The following is a 22,188-nucleotide window of genomic DNA, read 5'->3' on the forward strand; positions in this document are numbered from 1 at the left end:
GTCAGTGTGTCATGTAGGAGGGATGTCAGTGTGCCATGTAGGAGGGATGTCAGTGTGCCATGTAGGAGAGATGTCAGTGTGCCATGTAGGAGGGATGTCAGTGTGCCATGTAGGAGGGATGTCAGTGTGTCATGTAGGAGGGATGTCAGTGTGTCATGTAGGAGGGATGTCAGTGTGTCATGTAGGAGGGATATCAGTGTGTCATGTAGGAGGGATGTCAGTGTGCCATGTAGGAGGGATGTCAGTGTGTCATGTAGGAGGGATGTCAGTGTGCCATGTAGGAGGGATGTCAGTGTGCCATGTAGGAGGGATGTCAGTGTGTCATGTAGGAGGGATGTCAGTGTGTCATGTAGGAGGGATGTCAGTGTGCCATGTAGGAGGGATGTCAGTGTGCCATGTAGGAGGGATGTCAGTGTGCCATGTGTCTTTCCATGTGTGATGTGCTCTGCACTGCCAAGCTTGCTGCTGCTCTTTGTCTGTCTCAAAGCCTGCCTGACTCACTCATCAAAACTGCTGCTATCCCCAAACCAAGAATACGTGCAACACGATTAACTGTGCTATTCATATCCCTCCCACTCACTCCTACAGCAAATTATATAGTGTGATAATAGCAAGGATAATTCATGGCGACTAAGTGATCGCCATTTTCATTCAAGCTGCATTCCAAAGCTATGTTATGCTTGTTGTCATGATTAAATATCAGAGATTTAGGGGGGGCTTTCTCACTGGGAACCATTGCTTTCGTTCCGTTCCCTTCCGTTCTGTGCCCGGGTACCATTGCCCCCCTCACATTATTTCAAGCAATCTATATTCTATCAGTTTTTCTATCTAGGATTCGCCCAAAGTGATATCTGATCTCCTTAAATACCTTCACTGACTTCAGATTCCCCATTAAGAAACTCTGTGGGAGCAAACATCTAGGGACAGGTGGAGGACTTCATGCAAGAAGACATTATCTCCTAGTAAATCTATTCCCCTCCATAGCTAGAAAAATGTAAATGATTTGAAATTTCTGGCCTTATCGTCGCTCATGCTGCCAAAACAGGGTGCAGTTGCAGTGCAATCGTCCATATAGCATGATTAAAAAGACATCCAGCTAAGAGCCAAACACATAGTGGAACTTATCCTGGAACCTATCTGGAATCTATCCTGGATCACATACTGGAACCTATCCTGGAATGGGCCTAGGAGCAACAACCGCCCCCCTAGGGCTGAAAAACAAATCTTAGATAGAAACAGCTAATAGAATAAAGATTGTTTGAAAAGCGGGTCGTTTTTCATCATCAACATGTTTACAGATCATGGAGACTTGATATGTGTGTCTAGTCTAACAGAAGATAGTGGAAGCTGTTGGCTTGCCACACTAATACTCTGCAACCGCTGACAGATGAGGAAGGAAATGACTAGTGCCAGGATGAGGGGAGCTTATAATAATACACTGCCAACAACTTCCCCAACTGGAACACGGAGCGCAGGGTCCACCGCCATTGTCCCTGTTACAAAGTTACTTAATCCTCCATATTGTCCTTCCTATTTAGTTTTCTGCTGCTGTTTCCTATTCAGCCCTTGCCAAGGTATTACTGTGTTGTGGAAGTCATATTGTTGGCGTTGCTGGCAGTTGTTAGTGTGTCTTTCCAGAGACCTATTCTCCTGCACCTGTCCGGTGGAGAGGGAGCACAAGTGGGTGTTGTTGTGCGTCTGAAGGAGGGTAGAATTTAGGCTGTGGCCCCGCCAATAAGCCAGAGGCTGCAGCGAGCGGCACCCAGCACCAGGGTAGTGTAACAGGAGGACACACAGCACTCTGTCTGACTGTCTGACTGTCTGACTGTCTGACTGTCTGTCTGTCTGACTGTCTGTCTGTCTGTCTGACTGTCTGTCTGTCTGACTGTCTGTCTGACTGACTGTCTGACTGACTGTCTGTCTGTCTGACTGTCTGACTGTCTGTGTGTCTGTCTGTCTGTCTGACTGACTGTCAAACTAGTATTACCGTTTCAAAATAAAATTATCATTAAAACCGTGTTACCGTGATTACAGCGCTTTGAAAAACACGGTAAATACTGTCCATCATGAACCAAAGCTAGCAACAGTCTCCCAGTGAGTGTACAGTGTTCAATCAGTACTTTTTGAACATTTTGAACAGTCAGCACATTTTAAGAATGCCGTGGTAATTCTGATAACTGAACACTATAATCATGATATGAAATTTTCATACAGTTTCATCTCTACTGTCCATTTATCTGTCTGTTTGTCTGTCTCCCCAGCATACGCACAGTCACACAGGGGCGATAGATATCCCTGAGATTGCTTGGACTATGACTGTTGTCTCTTTTATATTTGAGCGAAAACTGTTGACAAACAGTCAGATCCTTTAGCAGGGCTACATTTTTCCAGCATGCGAGTGGCTTTATCCCTTCGTGCTGCAGTTGATGTAGAAATCCCCGGCTCGGCACTTTATTGAATGTAAATCAGGGTGGCTTAGAGGTCCGGGGCTGTAGGAGGTCTGCTAATATGCTGCTAGCATCTAATATGCTAGCATCCCCCGGACGGGAGAAGGGCTCTGGCTTCTTCCTAAGCCTGCTGTATTAGAAAGATAATTCCCTGGTGGAATGTGTGCATATTTCCTACCTAGCCTTGCTGCTGTGGGCATGGCGGCTTCGCTCATCGTGATGGAAGCTTCTGTCGCTTAAAGGCACTTGTGTTAGCCGTGCTACATCTTACATCCTGTCTGCCACGGTTAATCTGTTGGATAGATGGAGGGGAGTCAGGGGGGAATACGTTTTCTTCAGGGAATGTCGAGACGTGCAGAGAATTGTATTTCCTCATATGGTTCTTGGTGCATTATGATATGCTCTATTTGGCGTGTCTTATACGATTTTTTTTGTCCTGTTTCTGTAGACCAGTGGTTCTCCAATTTCTTTCACATGAAGGACCCGTAAACTGACAGAAATTAGACCCACGGACCCCCATTTGATAGGATTTTGTCCCACGGTCCCCCATATGAGAATAAGATTGATGCTTTTTAGATGTTTTATTTATAAATAAAGTGTGACCAAAATAGTCATTGTGTCACATCATGAATGGAATTATAGCGAAAATACATTACCCCCCCTTTTGGCTGGGGACCCCCTGGAACCCCCTCAAGGACCCCTGGGGGTCCCCGGACCCCCATTTGAGAACCACTGCTGTAGACTGATGCATTTGTTTTTAAACGTATGTGGAAGCTATCCCCATTAGCAACAATTTAGGCTACTCTGACGAAAGAGAGGTTACGAAAGTTGAACGAGAACACGGGCCTACGTGATGATTACCTTATATGGTCATTGATCCAGCCCCCCTGCACTGTTCAAAGCATCCCCAAACAATGGGATCCTATGGAGCCAGCCTTGGGTGTGTGATGTCACAATTCACTTTTCAATACTCTTTACTCAATTTGAGTACATTTTTTAAACTGTGACAGTTCACACAACTATAACAGGACATACTACATATACGTCAAACTCATCAGCTACTTCTGCTCTCACTCATAATGTGAAAATAGAAGCGATGCGATGCATATTTTTGAGCTATTATTACCGTTTGTTTCTTTTTCACAGTAGCTTCTGCTAAAGAGACAGGAGGACAAAACGAAGTTTTTTTGAACTGTGAATTATGCAAAGCAACTCTAGTGGAGTAGTCCCAGAATAAAATCATAATAATAAAATCTAGACCTGCATAATAGGTCCCCTTGAATGAAATCAAATCCTTGCAAAAATATTCCAGCTAATGTTTGAGTCTCTAATAGAAATGAGGAAGAAAGGAGGGTCAAATGTACAGCAGATTACTTCAGAAACGCAAGAGTAGAAAGTGCGTGTGTGTGCGTGTGTGTGTGTGTGTGTGTGTGTGTGTGTGTGTGTGTGTGTGTGTGTGTGTGTGCGCGTGCGCGCGCGCGTGTGTGTGTGTGTGTGTGTGTGTGTGTGTGTGTGTGTGTGTGTGTGTGCGTGCGCGTGCGCGTGTGTGTGTGTGTGTGGTTATGACAGTGGCTCACTCTGCGCTCATATACCGTCTTTGCCACTCTACAGATGGTTTTCCTGTGCAGGAGGTGAACTTTATTTTCTCTCCTTCTAGGGTTTTTCTAAAATGGGTCAGCAGATGTTAGAGAGAAAAGAGAGGAGGAGGAGGAAGAAAAGCAGCCAAAGCAAACTGTTTGCTTTGCAGTGTGGGCTGAGCAGAGAGATAGAGAGAGAGAAGGAGTGGGAGAGAGTGAGAGAAAGAGAGGGAGAGATAGAGAGAGGAGGAGTGGGAGAGAATGAGGGAGAGAGACAGCATCTCTGTTCTGTTGTTGACTGAGAAATCTCTGCTTTTTCCGCACCAGAGGAGACAACATTCTGTCCTTCCATCTTTGTTGTCTCTGCTTACTTTTGTAAGTTTTCTAATCTTTTTTCCATCGTTATATCATATAGAGACACTGCGTAACGCGTCATCATTCAGAAACCACGCCCAAGACGGGGGAAAACACAAACCCCCCCTCCAATCCTGGCGTTCTCCTATGTCGCGTGCATGGTTGCGTGTTGCACAAAAAGATCGTATATACGGAAGATGAACACTCCAACTTACTTCCTTGACAGCTAGATCCACATTTTTCTTCTCGCCAATTCTCAAGGGCTTCCTTGTTTTGCTCAGGAGTACAAAAAAACTTTAACTGGCGATTTTTTACATTTGTTGTCTGCGCAGCCCACCACACAACAGCTTTTAGCTATGTTTAATTCAAGGAAAATGACGCTGGTGTGTGGAAATGACCGGAGCTTTTCCCCCGTGATGGGCGTGGCCTATTTCATGCAGTGTCTCTATGCCAAATGATCATGTTTCCACACAATATTTGAAATGTTATTTTGTTTACACACATAGTGAAGGCATAGTCAGACTCAGCACAAATATGCATGTATACCGGTATGCTCCACCCGCTCTGCCGCTCTGTGGAGAGATGTAGACTAGCACCACATGCTTCCAATGATACATGTGCAGTCACCAGCCGCTTCTTTTCACCTGACTGCGAGGAGTTTCCCCGGCAGGAAGTAGTTAATGGGAGGATCATGCTACTCCCCCCCAGTTCCCCTCTATCCGAGCGTGCGCCCCGACCGACCAGAGGAGGCACTAGTGCAGTGACCAGAAGGACACATACCCTTAATCCGGCTTCCCACACAGGTGCAAGCAAAACGCTAACATGACATTTGGAAAGCCTCACTGGTGTTTTGCTTGCACCTGTGTTTATCCTGCCTTTTCGACACAAAATGGCCTCCGTGAAAAGGGTCTATTGTGCAAAACTGCAACCCTTGTGTTGGTAGGCAGGGAATCTGAGAGGCTGCAGGGCTCTGGGGGTCAGTCTGACAGGCTCTGGGGGTCAGTCTGACAGGCTCTGGGGGTCAGTCTGACAGGCTCTGGGGGTCAGTCTGAGAGGCTCTGGGGGTCAGTCTGACAGGCTCTGGGGGTCAGTCTGACAGGCTCTGGGGGTCAGTCTGACAGGCTCTGGGGGTCAGTCTGACAGGCTCTGGGGGTCAGTCTGAGAGGCTCTGGGGGTCAGTCTGACAGGCTCTGGGGGTCAGTCTGACAGGCTCTGGGGGTCAGTCTGACAGGCTCTGGGGGTCAGTCTGACAGGCTCTGGGGGTCAGTCTGACAGGCTCTGGGGGTCAGTCTGAGAGGCTGCAGGGCTCTGGGGGTCAGTCTCTAGACTGGACAAAGGGAAGTGAAACAGCAGGCGTCTTTATCAACCCGTCAGCCTGCTGATGTCTTCTGGCAGGGCCGGGCCGGCTGCTGTCATGGCTGGCTAGATAGCACAGACAGCAGCTCGCTCTGCAGAGCCGCGTGAGACACCGAGAGGGGAAGAAGAAAGTGAGAAGATTAGATTGAAAGTGTTTTTAAGGCTCCTCTCTTTGCCCCAATGATGTTTTCTTCGTTTGATCTTCGCCCGAGCTCTTTCCAAATCCACCACTATCTCTCTGGGCTGTGGACACAGCATGAGGATGGTAGCCTCGCCCATAGCCACAGGCTCTCTGGAGACAGGAAGGTCTCCCTCCTTCAGCTTTGTTCTCAACGGCTTGATTAAGCCATCGTCAAGGCAGAACACAGATACATTGAGTTTGGGTTTAGGTTTAGGTGGAGGTGGAGCACAACACGCTTTTCAATTCCCAAACAGCAACTTAGCTCTTGAACAGGTCTGCTTCCCTCCTGTATACAGGTGATTTGTTTGAAGTTGTCTCTCCGTACAAAGGAGGCTTTTATCCGGCCGTGTTTAACGGCTCATTTCCTCCGATGTGTTGAACGTTGTGTTGCAGGCCTACACAACAGAGTGAACCAGTGTCCCGTCAACGAGCACGGCTGCCTGGACCTGGACGTGTGTATCCCCATGAGCAGGCTGTGTGACGGGGTGCCTGACTGCTCCGACGGCTGGGATGAGGGGCCTCACTGCAGAGGTAACACACACACGCACGCACACACGCACGCACGCACGCACACACACACACACACACACGCATGTGCACGCACACACACACACACACACACACACACACACGCACACACACACACACACACACACACACACACGCACGCACACATGTGCATGCACGCACACACACACACACACATGCGCACACACACACATGCACGCACACACACACACGTGCACACACACACACGCACGCACACGTGCACACACACGCACACACTTGCTAACTTCCTTTGCACACACTTGCTAACTTCCTTGCTAACCATTTTTCTCCACAACACATTCGCAACTTCGCAGCCTCGTCATTTTCTCCATCTCTTCGGTCACGTAGAGACGGAGGGTTGCTCTGACCAAACCTTGTTCCAGGACTTTGGTCCTTATTTATTGTCAATATTTGCCCAAATGATGCAATACAACAGATAGCATAATTCCAGGAAAAGGGATAGAATGGATAATAAATAGTAGAACACATCCCTTTCTCTGACAACCAGCGCAATGGAGAGACAGACACAAAGCAGACAGACACAAAGCAGACAGTGTACTAGAGACAGACACAAAGCAGACAGTGTACAATATAACAGACACAAAGCAGACAGTGTACAGTAGAGACAGACACAAAGCAGACAGTGTACAGTAGAGACAGACACAAAGCAGACAGTGTACAGTAGAGACAGACACAAAGCAGACAGTGTACAGTAGAGACAGACACAAAGCAGACAGACACAAAGCAGACAGTGTACAATATAACAGACACAAAGCAGACAGTGTACAGTAGAGACAGACACAAAGCAGACAGTGTACAGTAGAGACAGACACAAAGCAGACAGTGTACAGTAGAGACAGACACAAAGCAGACAGTGTACAGTAGAGACAGACACAAAGCAGACAGTGTACAGTAGAGACAGACACAAAGCAGACAGTGTACAGTAGAGACAGACACAAAGCAGACAGTGTACAGTAGAGACAGACACAAAGCAGACAGTGTACAGTAGAGACAGACACAAAGCAGACAGTGTACAGTAGAGACAGACACAAAGCAGACAGTGTACAGTAGAGACAGACACAAAGCAGACAGTGTACAGTATAACAGAACAGAAAGGGACACACACGGGACATGGGTAAATCCCATCAGTAGTTGGAGCAGCTACAAGCAGGCAGAGCTTCAGTCTGGCTGCCTGCTGAGCTGATCCTCTATAGGCAGCCAGTGGTTTTGGCTCAGACACTATGGACTCAACACGCTGCCTCTCTCATCCTCTATAGTGTCTTAATTAATAGGATTTGATGGGTTGCATCAGGGCTGAATGCTCATCATTAGCACGGGGGAGGGGGACAAACAGCCTCATATAGCCAGGCTGATTGATAAATTAATGACTTTTTCCCCAGAAAGAGGAACGCCATTGTGGCAGCGCAGGCAGGCCAGCTCGTTAAAGGGCTCGTTAATACAGGAGATGATTGGATAGAAATGACAGTTTTGGATGAAGAAACAGAAGGCCGGCTGCTCCAATATCATCTAACTCTGAATTAGCTAATAATTTAGCCAATTGTATGTAACATACCAAATAAAAGCAAACGGCAATGTCTAAGAATGCAACGCCATGTAACTGGCTCGTTAAGTCTCGCATTCCAGGGAATTACGTTAACGTCTGCGGGTCTTATAGACGTAAGTGGCTCGCGCTGTGCTCGGAGGAGAGAAATCCTTCTGAAGCTTTCTTTGTTGGAGTCCAGGTATGTTTGACAAGAAAGTGCTCGTCATTGTCGACGATAACGTTATCTGACCTGGCTAACAGTGGATACTCCGCTTGCTCGCTGTGTACCGAGCTCAAAGTAGTAGGCGGCTACGTTCTTTGTTTTACCCCCTGCACTGTCCGCTCCAAAAACAACTCTCTTCTCCTGACGTTCTTTTGTATTTCGCGCCGTGACCGCCGGAAGTGTTAAAGCAACCCGGAAGAATTTGGCCCACCCCCGCGTCTGAACATAAGGTGAATAGGGCACCCCTGTCCTGACCTGCACACACGGCCATCATACAGTAGCACATTTACAAAGTGCTAAGGATGGTCCAGAAGGGCAGGACGACAGTTGGGCGGCTGAACCGGACAGTTGCACAGAGTGGGTGGAGTGTTCCTGTAGCATCCCACACACTGGTCATCACTGCTGGACGTGCCTTTACACACAACACAGATGATGATGATGATGTCACCCACACTCATAACACACACACTGTCTGTCCCCAACTACACAAGTCCAGCTGTCCTCAGTAAGTTACAATTCTCACACACACACAAGCACGCGCACACGCACGCACACGCACACACACACACACACGCGCACGCACGCACACACACAAGCACGCATCCACTCGTGAGCGACACACAAACATACACACCCTTACACTCGCACTCTTTTGCAAATACACACACCCAAACACACCCAGACCTACACATACAAACACAGCAGCAGTGTGCCCAGAAGGTTCTGCGGCGCAGTCTGCGAGCAGCCCCCCGTTTCAGGGAAAAGCCTTGCCTCTCACAAGCATCCTAGTGTTTGCTTGTACAAACTGCCCCGGCCTGTGTGAGCGTATCTGACAAGTCTGAAAGCGCACTTTGTCGTTTTGGTGTGTCGGGAGAAATTCGGCCAAAGTTGTTGACGAGAGAGGAGTCGGAAAGGGGAGCTCAGTCTGGTCGTTTAGGCAGGAATTTTATCTGCCTATAATATGTTTCCTCTGCATTTTTTTCACGGTGCGCGGCAAGGCCTGGGGGAGGACGTGTAGTGGTTTGTGTATGAGCAGTGGTTCCCCCAAAACTGGAACACGCGTACCCCTAGGGGTACGTGGAGGTACTACAGTGGGTACTTGAGAGAAAGGGGGGAAAATGTGAGGATAAATCGTGGGAATAAATGAAACGTGAAAATAAATCTGCTCAGGAGGCACTGATTGCAACTCTTTCACTCCATTTCTTATTTTGTAGTTATATCTTTCAAAAGGTGGCTTATCATTCATTCGTTGCATCAGCTATAGTATATTTCTCTTGCCGTTTTCTAAGCACAATGTTGTAGTCGGGTAAAGGGGTTACTTGGATTCAGAAACCAGGGAAAGGGGGGTACTGAAGTCAAAAGTTTGAGAACCATTATTGTGCATAGAGAGCCAAAGTGGAACATCACTTCCTGCTTCAGCAGCACTGTACCAGAGATTTTCTTCCGCCATTTATTTTCCCATAGACATTTTGTAAAATGCTTATAAAAGTAGTTTCACTTGTTCAAACCGAACGGTTCTGATATATTTAGAAACAGGAGAGACAACATAACATTTCACTCGGACCAAAATGCAAAAAAAAAATGCGGGTTTAAAGAAGAAAAAAGATTCAATGTCGTTTTTTTAAAGTTTTAGTCTGAGTGAAATGTTCTATGGTCTCTCCTGATTCTAAATATAGCTGAACCGTTTTGTTTGACCAAGTAAAACAATTTTTTACAAGCATTTTACGAAATGTCTATGGGAAAATAAATGGCGGAAGAAAATCTCTGGTACAGTGCTGAAGCAGGAAGTGAAGTTCACTTTACCCTCTCTATAGGAATGATAGCAAGGAAAGGGAGTGACCTGGTGAACAATGTCCTGCTGGGATGGGTGGTGAGATGAATGGTTGTCTCACAGGCCCTTATCACAGCAGAGACACTCGCACAGGAAAAGACAGAAATCAGCTTTGACGCCAAGAACTTTCTCTCCGATATTATAGCGTTTTAATCTGACACGGGAGTTCTATTTGGTGACTGTTCACAGCATACTGTATAGGGATCAAAAACATGATGCAGCTATTGCTCCACTGTCACGGTGAATTAAAGACATTAGTGTTGCGGTGAAGTTCAGAACCTTCTTTAATTCTTGGATTTTGATTCAATCATCTGTAGCTGCTGGGCACGCTGCCCAAGGACACACACAGCACAGGCCCGCGGGAGCCATTGCAAAAGAACCAGGGAGGCTTAAACAAACACTCATGTTCACATCTGGGGGGGAAACTGAACCTTAGTGCCTTGCTCAAGACCAGGTCAAAGTCAGATGATCTGGTCATCTGACCAAGCTGCGTGACCAAGCTGCGTTGGTCCTTCAGGCCAGTGACCCTTCACTTCGTATCCCTGCCATGCTTTGGGCAAACAGAAAATATAATTACCATCTTAAGAAAAGGCATTTTCTTTTTAAACCTAATTACAGCCTTTCTCGATGATTGGCAGTTATGTTGTTTTTCTGCGCTATGGGGGAAAGTTGAGTCTATTCATTGATCTGTGGCTCTGCTGCCTTTCTTCTTCCTCTGTCTTTTCCTGGATGAATTGAAGGGGGCCTCTCTAGGGGGGCCAGGCCCCGCCCCCTCCCCTCTCTAGGGGGGCCAGGCCCCGCCCCCTCCCCTCCCCTCGCAAGTCACTGATTGATAGGCCAGAGAGCAAATGGGCTCATGGCAGCAGCACACTTGAGGGCTCATGTCTTTTCCAGAGCAATTTAGAGAGAGAGAGAGTGGCGTCAGCGGAGGACCAAAGTGTGTGACTCATTAGCCAATGAACAGCCAGGAAGGGCTCTCGCGCTACTTTTGAATGCTAAAATAAAGCTGATAATGTACAATTTGATAATAAAAAATAAAAAAAATCTTAACTACAACACAAACTGTCCATTTTGCTGCAACTCGACAGTGCTGCTTAATCCAGAACCTTACTTCCTGGAACTCTTTTGAGAGTAAAAAACCGGTCCATTGGAGTGAATGGAGATGTCGCGACTCTTCTATATATAGACGGTTTTCACCAGAGCGCAACCCCACAGCACTTCCTTTTTCTCAGCATTCGGCAAACTGCAGAAATATTCACTCGACATTGTTACTTTTGTTTTCGCTGCTCAGCTGTATAGACAGTTTTCACGGAATGGTCAGTCCTGCACTTGAATGTTTTTTTCTTCTTTTATGTCCATAGCAAACACTGCAACAGGAAGTGAGCGGGGGTTCAATTTAGAATGTTTTTGTTGTCAAGTTAAAACCGTCTATACGGCTCTGATCTTTTTCCTCCGCTTGTTGCGCTGCCCTGACGCTATTGTCGATGCAACATCTCAATAGCTGTCATAGCCGACACAGAAGGTCCACGTGGTCTTCTCTCTGCATGCACGGCGGCCCTTCTTGACCTAAATGACTTTATTGGCTGCAATTAGGTTGTATCGCACGACGAGACCTGTTTTATTGCCGGTCCTCCTCTGGCATCTTTGTCTGTATTCTGAGACGGGACAATGTTGTAAACTATCACCTTAATAGGCTCCTCAGGATTGGCTGCCGAGTGAGGAAGATCACAGCGTCGAGGCAAGGCTCTGCTGTCGCACGTGTTTGAGAACGCTTTGTTCCTGTGTGTGCACTGTGTGTTGAGAGTGTGTGTGTGTGTGTGTGTGTGTGTGTGAGTGAGTGTAGATGTGGTCTGCCGCAGCAGCATGCTGCCTGTGTTTGGGCTGATGATAAGCCCTGTTTGCTCATGACTCACAGGCTGCTGCCCTGCTTGTGTTTGCATACGGTTACTTTGCCCTGCCTGGCTGCAAACAACTGCAGAGAAATAGAGGCTGAACAGTCACGCGACGTCTCTTGCCCCGGAAGTCAGTTTGCCATTCATTTTCTCCGTAGGTATTTTCGAAAAATCCTTATATAAGGAGTTTTAAGGCTGTAACCAAGCCAACCCGTGACCTACTGAATGAATCGTGAGTGTAAAAAACATAAAAAAAAAAATAACAAGCGCAACCCCGTCTTTACTTACTTTCCGTGGCAAGAGACGTCATGTGACTCTTCAGCTCTGCGTAGCCTCACCGCCTGCCTACCTCTCTCTCCCCCATACAAGTCTGATTTACCATACATGCGCGCTATATCCAATTCAATTAGCGTTAGCATTTTCCCAACAAGTGCTATATTTGATGGAGTGCAGTGCACCAAGGAAGCAAGTCATCATCACACAGCAATTTCGCAGAATGGTGCAGCGGAATTGTTTTAGGCACTGCCCCGATTTTGTGAGAGTGGTGGTGATATTATGTTAAACGTGGATGAGTTCGTAGTAGAGCATTGTGGGAGTTGTGGTCCAGTCGGTGGTAGAGACAATAAGCAGAGATGAGGTCATATCGTGGAGCTCCATAGGGAAGTGAGGAGGCTCCCATCAGCTGCAGGTAGAAGCTGCGTGGGCATGTGCAGACTGGTCTCCAGACGGGTGGAATGTCACAGGAGTTACCTCACTCTGAAGTGACATGCACAGGAACGGCCTGCGCTGCCACACAGATGCTATTTGCTGCTGCACTTTTTTGGCATTTTTGACTTTTATCACCGCTAGAAGTATTCACGAGTTTCCTGGTGAGGCAGTGGGCGCTTCCATGACACCCTCCCTCCCTGTTTCCAGCTGCCGGTTGCCTGTTTCCGCCCAGGACCGTTCATAGCGAAAGAGACTGAAAATAATCATAATAATTGTTGTGACTTTGTACCTACCTATGTCTTGTAATGGAGCCCCCCAGCATAATAATTTCACACGTGCATAATTCTACAACGGAGTGACAATATCTTGAATCTTGAAAGAGAGAGACCGCTAAAGCTCCGTTCAATGACCACATAATAAGAGTTCCGGTTTGGACGTTTAGCCTTCAAAACAACTATGCTATGCTATGCAACCACATACTATTTTTAGCCATTTCGGCTAAAATAAGCCCGTACAGGACGAGTGAATTGACATTCATCTCGTCTTTGTAAAATATCGCCGCTATGCAACCACACAACGTTACTATTTTTAGCCATTTCGGATCAAATAAGCCAAACGTTCCCACTCTTTGACAGCGGCGCGCACCTCCTTGCTAGTGAAAAAAATGTAAACAGGAAGTCGACAACCGGCAACCGCTGAGAATTATGGGAAACGTAGGTCCAGGAATAAGGTGAATACATGGAGATAATGATTTATTTAATAAGCACAGAAGTGATGGAGTCTTAAAGGGGAAGTTCAGTCATTATCTACTCACCCTCATGCCAACTTTGAAACATAAAAAAAAACATTCAATAACACTCATTAAATGCCTCCATACTGCTTGTTTGGTGTAATCCAAGTCTCCAGAAGCCCCGGGCTGCCAAGTTGCCTTGAAAGAATTTCATTTATGTTTAAGTTCATGGCTACAGTGACGATTTAAGCTAAAAAGAGCTTGGCATCTCTCGGGGCTTCTGGAGACTTGGATTACACACCAGATGGGCAGTGTGGGGGAGGGAGGGGGGGGAGGTTACGTTTGAAAGTTGGTCATCATTCACTTCAATTGTTGAGGAGAGAAAGAGAATGCTGTGACTCTGTTTCCCTGGAAACCTCCACAAAGCTTTGTGGACTAAAACACCAAGAGGATGTCTTTGAGAAGTGGTACTTATGAAACCTTCAGTCGTGAGTGACTGTTTTGTTTTGTAACTAACGACAGCCATGGACCTGTCCCTGACACACACCCTGCGTCACCCTGTCACACCCTGTTGCACCCTGCGTCACCCTGTCACACCCTGCATCACCCTGTCAACACCAGGGTTGGGCTTGAGATGAAAATGTCAAATCTCCCACATTTCCTCATGTTCTTCTGGCTTTGGAGGGAGTCCAAGAACACTCATTCAACTTTTCTCCAGTCGCTCCTTCTCACGGTCATTGTCTCCAGTTGCATGTCTCACACTCCTCTCCCCTTTCGCCTCCTTGTTTGTGTGGATTCTGAGTCGCCCTCAATCAACCTGCCACCCAGAACACGACTCCTGCAGTAGCCTAACAAGCTCATCGTCTCCCTCACGGGCGTCCTCTGGACAGATGCACCTCCTCGTCTCCCCACCCGGGCGTCCTCTGGACAGAGGCTCCTCCTCGTCTCCCCACGCGGGCGTCCTCTGGACAGATGCACCTCCTCGTCTCCCTCCTGGGCGTCCTTTGGACAGATGCAGATGAGGAGAATGGAGGGTTGCCATCCGTGCCGTAACAGGATCAATGGCGTTTGCATGCTTGTTGAGCAATCAAGGCCTCCTGTGGGTCACGCTGTGATTTGTTTGCTTCCTTCATTAACCCCTCGTTAAGCTTCTGACACGCTGCTGCTGCTGTGGTGCTGCTGCTGAGAGACTGTTCAAACATACCATACAATCAATCCCTTTCACCACTGTTACCTCCTCCTCTCCTCTCCTCTCCTCCTCTCCTCTCCTCTCCTCTCCTCTCCTCTCCTCTCCTCTCCTCTCCTCTCCTCTCCTCTCCTCTCCTCTCCTCTCCTCTCCTCTCCTTTGTTCTCTCCTCTCCTCTCCTCTGTTCTCTCCTCTCCTCTCCTCTCCTCTCCTCTCCTCTCCTCTCCTCTCCTCTCCTCTCCTCTCCTCTCCTCTCCTCTGTTCTCTCCTGTCCTCTCCTCTCCTCTCCTCTGTTCTCTCTTCTCCTCTCCTGCCCTCTCCTCCTCTCCTCTCCTCTCCTCTCCTCCTCCTCTCCTCTCCTCTCCTCCTCTCTTCTCTCTTCCCCTCTCCTCTCCTCTCCTCCTCCTCTCCTCCTCTCCTCTCCTCCTCTCTTCTCTCTTCTCTCTTCTCTCTTCCCCTCTCCTGTTCTCTTTTTCTCTTCCTTTGTTCTCATGTTCGGTCTCATTTCCTCTTCTTGCCCTGGTTTAGTTATAAATGTAGGGCTGGGCAGTATATCAATAATATATTGACATGATATGGATATCATGATATGAGACTACATATCTTCTTAGATTTTTGGATTGTAATATCGTGATGTTGTCTTGTCCTGGTTTTAAAGGCTGCATTACAGTAAAGTATTTGATGTCATCTTCTGAATTTAGCAGACTGTTATTATCTGCCTTTACCCACTTAGTCATTATATCTACATTATTAATAAAAAATATCATTGTGTAAATATTTTGTGACGGCACCAATAGTCAGGAAAGGAAACTCTGTCTTTCCATTTTATTTTGATGGCAGTCTTGTTAAAAGTGTGGTGACGACATCTCACATGTGGCTTTGACTTACAACTGAACATTTAGTGTACAAAACACGGATATATAATTGTGTCACCACCATTCAGCCTAAAAATACAGAGATATGATTTTTGGTGCATATTGCTCGGCCATATAACGTATATAAATCCTATCTGATGAAAGGATTGCACACACAACCTCCTCCCCTCACCCAAGTGGTTCCTTATTTTCTTACTCTTACAAAGGAAAAAGAGGCTATTTTTAAGAACAGGCCGTGAATCGAATTAAATCGCATCCAAGCAGTATTCACTTCCTGGTACCCTCCTAATGCATTCTGGGAACTGGAGTTAGAAGCCAAAGTATAGCAACATCACTGGAGCCTGGAGTTCTTGTGGCTAGTGTAGCACCCTGGTCCTGGTTTGGGCATGGTGGCTTGGCTTGGTGAATGGATTTGCTGTGGTCCACAGTGTTTGCCGGGGGCTCTTCCTCTCAGTGGGGCCACAACAAAAGACCTATTGTGGCGCAGAGTGCCACAGCCTTTATGTAACATTCACCCTGGGCCCGTCACTGGTCCCGTCTCTGCTGGGCTGTAGCATCATCACCAGCTCTGTGCAGTGTGAGCCTCTCTCCGTTTAGCGCTGTACCAGGCCAGCGCAGGAGAGAGTCTGGCTGCTCTTATTTACTCTCAATCTGGTCTAGCGGGGAAAAATTGGCTGTTATCTTAACCTCCATCCACCAAAAGTACCAAACAGGTCTGCTTTGTTGCACAATCTAAATCTTTGTCAAAACTTGCCATTTTCAGCGTGTAGCAATGCTAGCTTGATAGCTAACATTGTTGTTGTTAACGTACGGTAACTTCCTCTTGAAGTTGATCTCTGTTGTTTTCATACACTGCCCTTAAAGGAACACTCCGCCCATTTTCAACCAGCTTTGTATCATTAGAACATCAGTAGTATATCAGAAAACTGTAAACGGTTTTGAAGTCTGTCATTTAATTTGACAGTTATTGAGTGTTAAAGTGTGGACTAGTGACATCACTGGTCCACACTAACTCAAATTAATAACTCATTAACTCAAATCAACTCTCAATAACTGTCAAACTATTCATCATTCATCTAGTTTGACAGTTATTGAGAGTTGATTTGAGTTATTAATTTGAGTTAGTGTGGACCAGTGATGTCACTGGTCCACACTTTAACACTCAATAACTGTCAAATTAAATGACAGACTTCAAAACAGTTTACAGTTTTCTGATATACTACTGATGTTCTAATGATACAAAGCTGGTTGAAAATGGACAGAGTGTTCCTTTAACGTGTACAGTAACTAACTCCTGGAGTTGATCTGTTGTTTTCATACACTGTCTGGCTTATTAAGACTAATGGATCAGGACCTAATGTGGGTCACAGGCCTGCTGGTCCTGGTGGAGGCTTGTATGACGTGAGCAGTAAAATATTTCATAAGCCTGCATGGGTTATATTAGGGTGGGATATAAAATGTCTCGTTTGGGCTTTGGACCTGGAAAAACCCCTCTTGACATATACTGTAAATAATCTAATTTATATACAACATAGCTGGCTTCCTTCCTCGCTGGTTCCCTCGGCCCACTTTTTAGCGATCTGGTGAGGGCCAATGTCTGCTAACATTCACTCCAAAAGTGCAGGGGGCATCATCGCCTCCATCTGCGACAGACATCTCGCCCCATTTATCACACACACACACACACACACACACGCACACACATACGCACACACACACACACACACACACACACACACAGCATGGCGAGGGGATGAGAGAGAGAGAGAGAGAGAGAGAGAGAGAGAGATGCCCCTCTTTCATTCCCTGCCAAAAGGCTGTGTCCTTGACTTCCCTCTGGGGGGGGGCGGCTCCATCTAGCGCCGCGTTCAAATCGCCTCATTTGTCACTGGGGGACTGGTGCACATATGTAGACAGACACACACACACACACACACACACACACACACACACACACACACCATGTGTTTCCCCTGCTGCTTGTGTGTGTGTATGTGTGTGTGTGTGTGGGGGGGGGGGGGGTGTAAGGTTTTTGTTTGTTTGTTTGTTTGTTTGAGATAACTATCGTACGGGTGATCTGCAAACAAACCCGTTAAGCAGCGAGTCCAGGAAGCAATTGCGTAAACGGTTTCCTTTAGCCACCGTTATTCTCCATGGTTTCCTTCCTGCCCTCTAAATCAAGGCCTCTGAAGACTGTGATGTGTGTTGTCCCATCTACCCACTAGCTTTTAGCTTTAGCTTGTTAGCTTTTATACCCACACTGTGTTTAATGATATTCTCTCTCTCTCTCTCTCTCTCTCTCTCTGTCTGTGTCTCTCTCTGTCTGTGTCTCTCTCTCTCTGTGTCTCTCTCTCTCTGGTATAGAACTGGCGCCAGGCTGTGAGTCCCATGGGTGCCAATACAACTGCTCTGTGACACATGACGGGCCTAAGTGCTACTGCAGCGGCGGCTACGAGGTGGCTCCAGATGGAAAGACATGTCAAGGTGAGTGGGTGACTTGGCATCAATGTTGGTCAGCGAGGCCCAGGTCAAAATGGCCACTTCTCATTACACTGAGACACTGACCAGTGGAACGTGAGCCGTCTGGTTGGAATTGAAGGTGGACAGTATGCAGGGATCTTCATCAAGCCTCCATAGCTTCTTGCTAGCAGATAAATGTGTGTTTTAGTGCCCAAATGATTGATCGATTTTGGCCTGATTTGGCCTATCTAGATATGTCGGTATCAGCGTCGATGTTTTCTGATATGCGCCGACGTGACGACTTTTCTCCCCTAACATATAACGCAGAACAAATCAAATCACTAAACGAACACAACTGCAGCCCGTTCCCTTTCCACCGCATCCCTTTCAACATTTGACTGTTTGTTACATTGATTCGGACACTTTTGTGAGGAAAATCTCTGCTCTGTCTGCCTGTTTATTTCACTATTTATTTGTTTTGTTTTTAATCCTTTCTTTTATTATTAGTGTTCATTTCTAGAATTCTTTGATAAAGCCTTCTGACTGAGTAGGCTATCCTTGCATAGTCAATCGGTGCAAAATTGGTTCCACATAGAACATTTTCATTCCAGCTTAAAAATCCACAATGTCGGCCGCCATATCGGTAATATCATATTACCGATATGGCGGCCGACATTATATCTGTGAAGTTTCCCTCTCGAAAAACGGTATCGGTCTCAAAAATGCCGTATCGGTCGGACACTCGTTTGAGTTCCTGTGCAGGTTGTTTCCTGGAGATTGCAGATTTATTCACAGACTTTCTGGTTAGTCAAACCGATCATTATCTGATTTATGGAGTTACCACATTATTCAATGGCTCATGTAAACGGCATAGTCCGATATATGCATGATCAGATAACGGCCACTATCGGATTCATGAGAAATCCGATAAGCGCACCTCGCTATTTGTTGACTCTTCCATTTTATTCAATGCACGGCCCAATCTCAACGTCCACACTCATGGGCTCACAGACTTTGAGGCGCGTTCGCCGCTACCTACTAAAGTGCATGTAAACACATCAATCAGAGGATTATAATGATATTTTATGTTCTGGGATTATTGCCTGCATGTCAACGCGCTCACATGTTGCGTGTTCCTTCCTGGCAGATTTCAATGAGTGCAGCGTGTACGGGGCGTGCAGTCAGACGTGCACCAACGCCCAAGGCTCCTACACCTGCAGCTGTGTGGAGGGCTACCTGCTGCAGCCCGACAACCGCTCCTGCAAGGCCAAGAACGGTGAGAATGCACACAGACATAGACACACACACACACACACACACACACAACACGCACACAGACACACACACGCACACACACACACACACACAAAGGGCAAAATGAAGACCAAGGTTACCTTATTTGCGATGCTTACTAAACTAACATTGGTTTTTAATGTGATTACTTTCATGGTTTGAGACGGCGCCCTGCAGTATTATATTAGAACAATCTGTTGACACCGTGCTAATGGTGTTACAAGCTTGTTTACTGGAAAGTGATGTCACAGTAGGAGTGATGTCACGGTAGGAGTGATGTCACGGTAGGAGTGTAAATCCAATCTTAAACTCTGATGAGTCACACAGTCCACATACATCACACCTACACCTCACATTAGGGCTGTGAATCTTCACTGGCCTCATGATTCGATTCGATTACGATTAATCTGTCAACGATTCGATTCGATTCCACGATGTATCACGATGCATCTCGATACAGCTCAAAGTATTGCAGCTCCACGTATCACATCCTCAATTTTCTGTATTATTGCTGCACATGGCTACTTTTTCATCAATTAATACAAGCAGTCAGATAAATATCAACTCCCTTTTTTACTTAGAAAGTGCTTTAAAATCTGAATGTCAATAGAAATTTAACGATTCAACGATTCATCTGTCAACGATTTGATTCCATTCACATGTCTGCATCGCGATGATAATTTTGACACCCCTACCTCACATCGCCATATTCATTTGGATTGCTCTTAGTTTTTTGTTTGTTTGTCTACTGTTGTTTTGTTTCCTTTCTCTTGTTTCTGTTATATTGCTACTTTGTTATGAATTATTGTTACTATTAGTTTTCTGAGGTAGAGACAAGTAGAAGCCCAGATAGGCTTTCATGTCTCTACCTACATATTGTTTTGTTCTTTTCCTTTTATCTGTTTAGGTTTTTAAAAAATGTGCAAAAAATATATCTATAATCTTTTGGTATCCCACGATTCAATTCAATTTAGATTCCTGGGGTCACGATTTGATTCCAAATCGATTCTCGATTCAGTAGATAGGGAGATTTCAGGATCTACTCCAGTCCGCTAGGTGCTAAGAGAGGCGTTGTAGAACATGATGGCATGAAAGCATTTGAAAAGTTTCTATCATCATCTGAGCACAACAGTACACACAAGGACAAACCTAAGACAAAAGGTAACATCTATTCATGCTAAACCTGCACTACGCTGGTTGTTAAAAATCGATTTTTGAAAGGTGTGAATCGATTTCAGAATAGAAGATATCAATTGATTTTTTTCTGACACCCCTATTATACAGAGAATGTGGTCTGAACTTCATCGCTCCTCTGCTCCCTTCTCTCTTCTTTCCCTCTCCATCCCATATCACGCTCATCACCCTCTCTCCCCTTTCTCTTCTCAATGTCCTTCTCTGCTTTCTCTCATCCCCCTTTCTCTCTCCCTTGCTCTTCCACTCCCGCTCTCCACCCTCCACCCTCCCCCCCCCAGACCCGGTGGACCGTCTGCCCATGCTGCTGATCGCCAACCTCCACGACATCCGCTGCACCTCCCTGAGCGGCTCTGCGTCCCGGCTCCCCTCCATCCCCACCAAGCAGACCATGGCCATGGACTTCGTGTACGCCCAGGAGACGGTGTGCTGGATCGACGTGGGCGACACGCCCGCGGCCACCCAGCTGAAGTGTGCCAGCATCCCCGACCTCAAGACCGTCACCGACGTGCGCACCATCAACATCTCCCTCAGCCTGCACCGTGAGTAGCACCTCAAACATCTCCCTCAGCCTGCACCGTGAGTAGCACCTCAAACATCTCCCTCAGCCTGCACCGTGAGTAGCACCTCAAACATCTCCCTCAGCCTGCACCGTGAGTAGCACCTCATGACTCGTTAGGCCTTTTCAGTCCAAGTTCTGGGGGACTCCCTGAGAGGAGCTGCCCACTGGAGAGGTCCCCTGAGAGCTAATTCCCGCAAAGGTTTTTTTTTCTGTGCTGAATTGACGTAAGCCAGCCGGTAGTTAGTAGTCCCTATTATTTATTTTATTTTTATTTATTTTTTATCTTTTTGGGCATTTTTGCCGTTATTGTATAGGACAGTAGGTAGACAGGAAAGGTGCGGGGAGAGAGAGGGGACGACATATGGCAAAGGACCACGGGTCGGATTGGAAACCCGGGTCGGGCCATGCGAAGGACTACGCCTTAATGCTACGCGTTCTACCAGGTGAGCCGCCAGGACAGCCCTATTAGCGGTTATAGATTCTACCCTTTTTCAACGATCTCTCAAAACCCCGCTGGGTGACTGGAAACGAAGTGGCAAGTACAATTCACGCAGATTTCAATAGTGTATTCCGTTTTCTGCTCGGGTGCACGGTTGCTGAGATAAATAATAAGATAAATAAATAGCAAACTAATCAATTGTGACTAGTACCAAACTTGCTAGCTACTCCATTGTAGCTTACACAAAAAATAGACCAAGTTAAGCCTCGGGGCATTTCTACAAAGTTCGACTAATCATTGTACACTTCCGCCGGGAACCAATCACCCCATACGCTTACGTCGCTAAGGACCAATCACCATACACTTACGTCACTAAGGCTCCTCCCTCCTGGGAGAGTACCGACCCTAAAGTACGAGCTAAAAAAATCAAAGAACTATGATAGTTCCTAGTTCCACAACAAGAAGGGGAGGCTTCCTCCAACTGTTCTTAGAACTAATAAAAAAAAGTTCCTCTGGTCCAGAAACGGGTAGATGTGACTGTAACAGCAGTGAATAGGCATTTTGTTTCATACTCTATTTTGGGCTGACAGCAGTATTCATTCAGAAATGCCTTCAAGCAGACTTTGAGCGTGGCAGGTTTAGCTAACAGCCCCTAATGGAACAGAAATTAATGCCTTGCTCAAGGGCACAGCTACAACACCCAAGTAATCATTTCTAGTTGTCAGCTCGCGACACGACACGCGCTGTGCCAAACCTCCCCGCCATCGCCTCAGGAATCAAACGGTCAACTT

The 22,188-nt window shown here is 46.6% G+C and overlaps 1 protein-coding gene across 1 annotated transcript in view; it reads left to right on the forward strand.

The window, feature by feature from the left end:
- LOC310780707 (low-density lipoprotein receptor-related protein 1-like) overlaps window positions 1-22,188 on the forward strand; it is a gene marked incomplete at its 5' end in the record, with an annotated part of 157,296 nt that overhangs the window by 36,791 nt on the left and 98,317 nt on the right. Inside the window, 4 exons of the mRNA XM_083641218.1 lie at window positions 6,309-6,446; window positions 17,817-17,936; window positions 19,060-19,188; window positions 20,678-20,938. Of these exons, the coding sequence (XP_083497344.1) occupies window positions 6,309-6,446; window positions 17,817-17,936; window positions 19,060-19,188; window positions 20,678-20,938 (648 nt within the window). The remainder of the gene's footprint in view (window positions 1-6,308; window positions 6,447-17,816; window positions 17,937-19,059; window positions 19,189-20,677; window positions 20,939-22,188) is intronic.

This window comes from Poromitra crassiceps, assembly GCF_964638095.1.
Source record: "Poromitra crassiceps genome assembly, chromosome: 8".
In the NCBI taxonomy this organism is placed as follows: domain Eukaryota; kingdom Metazoa; phylum Chordata; class Actinopteri; order Beryciformes; family Melamphaidae; genus Poromitra; species Poromitra crassiceps.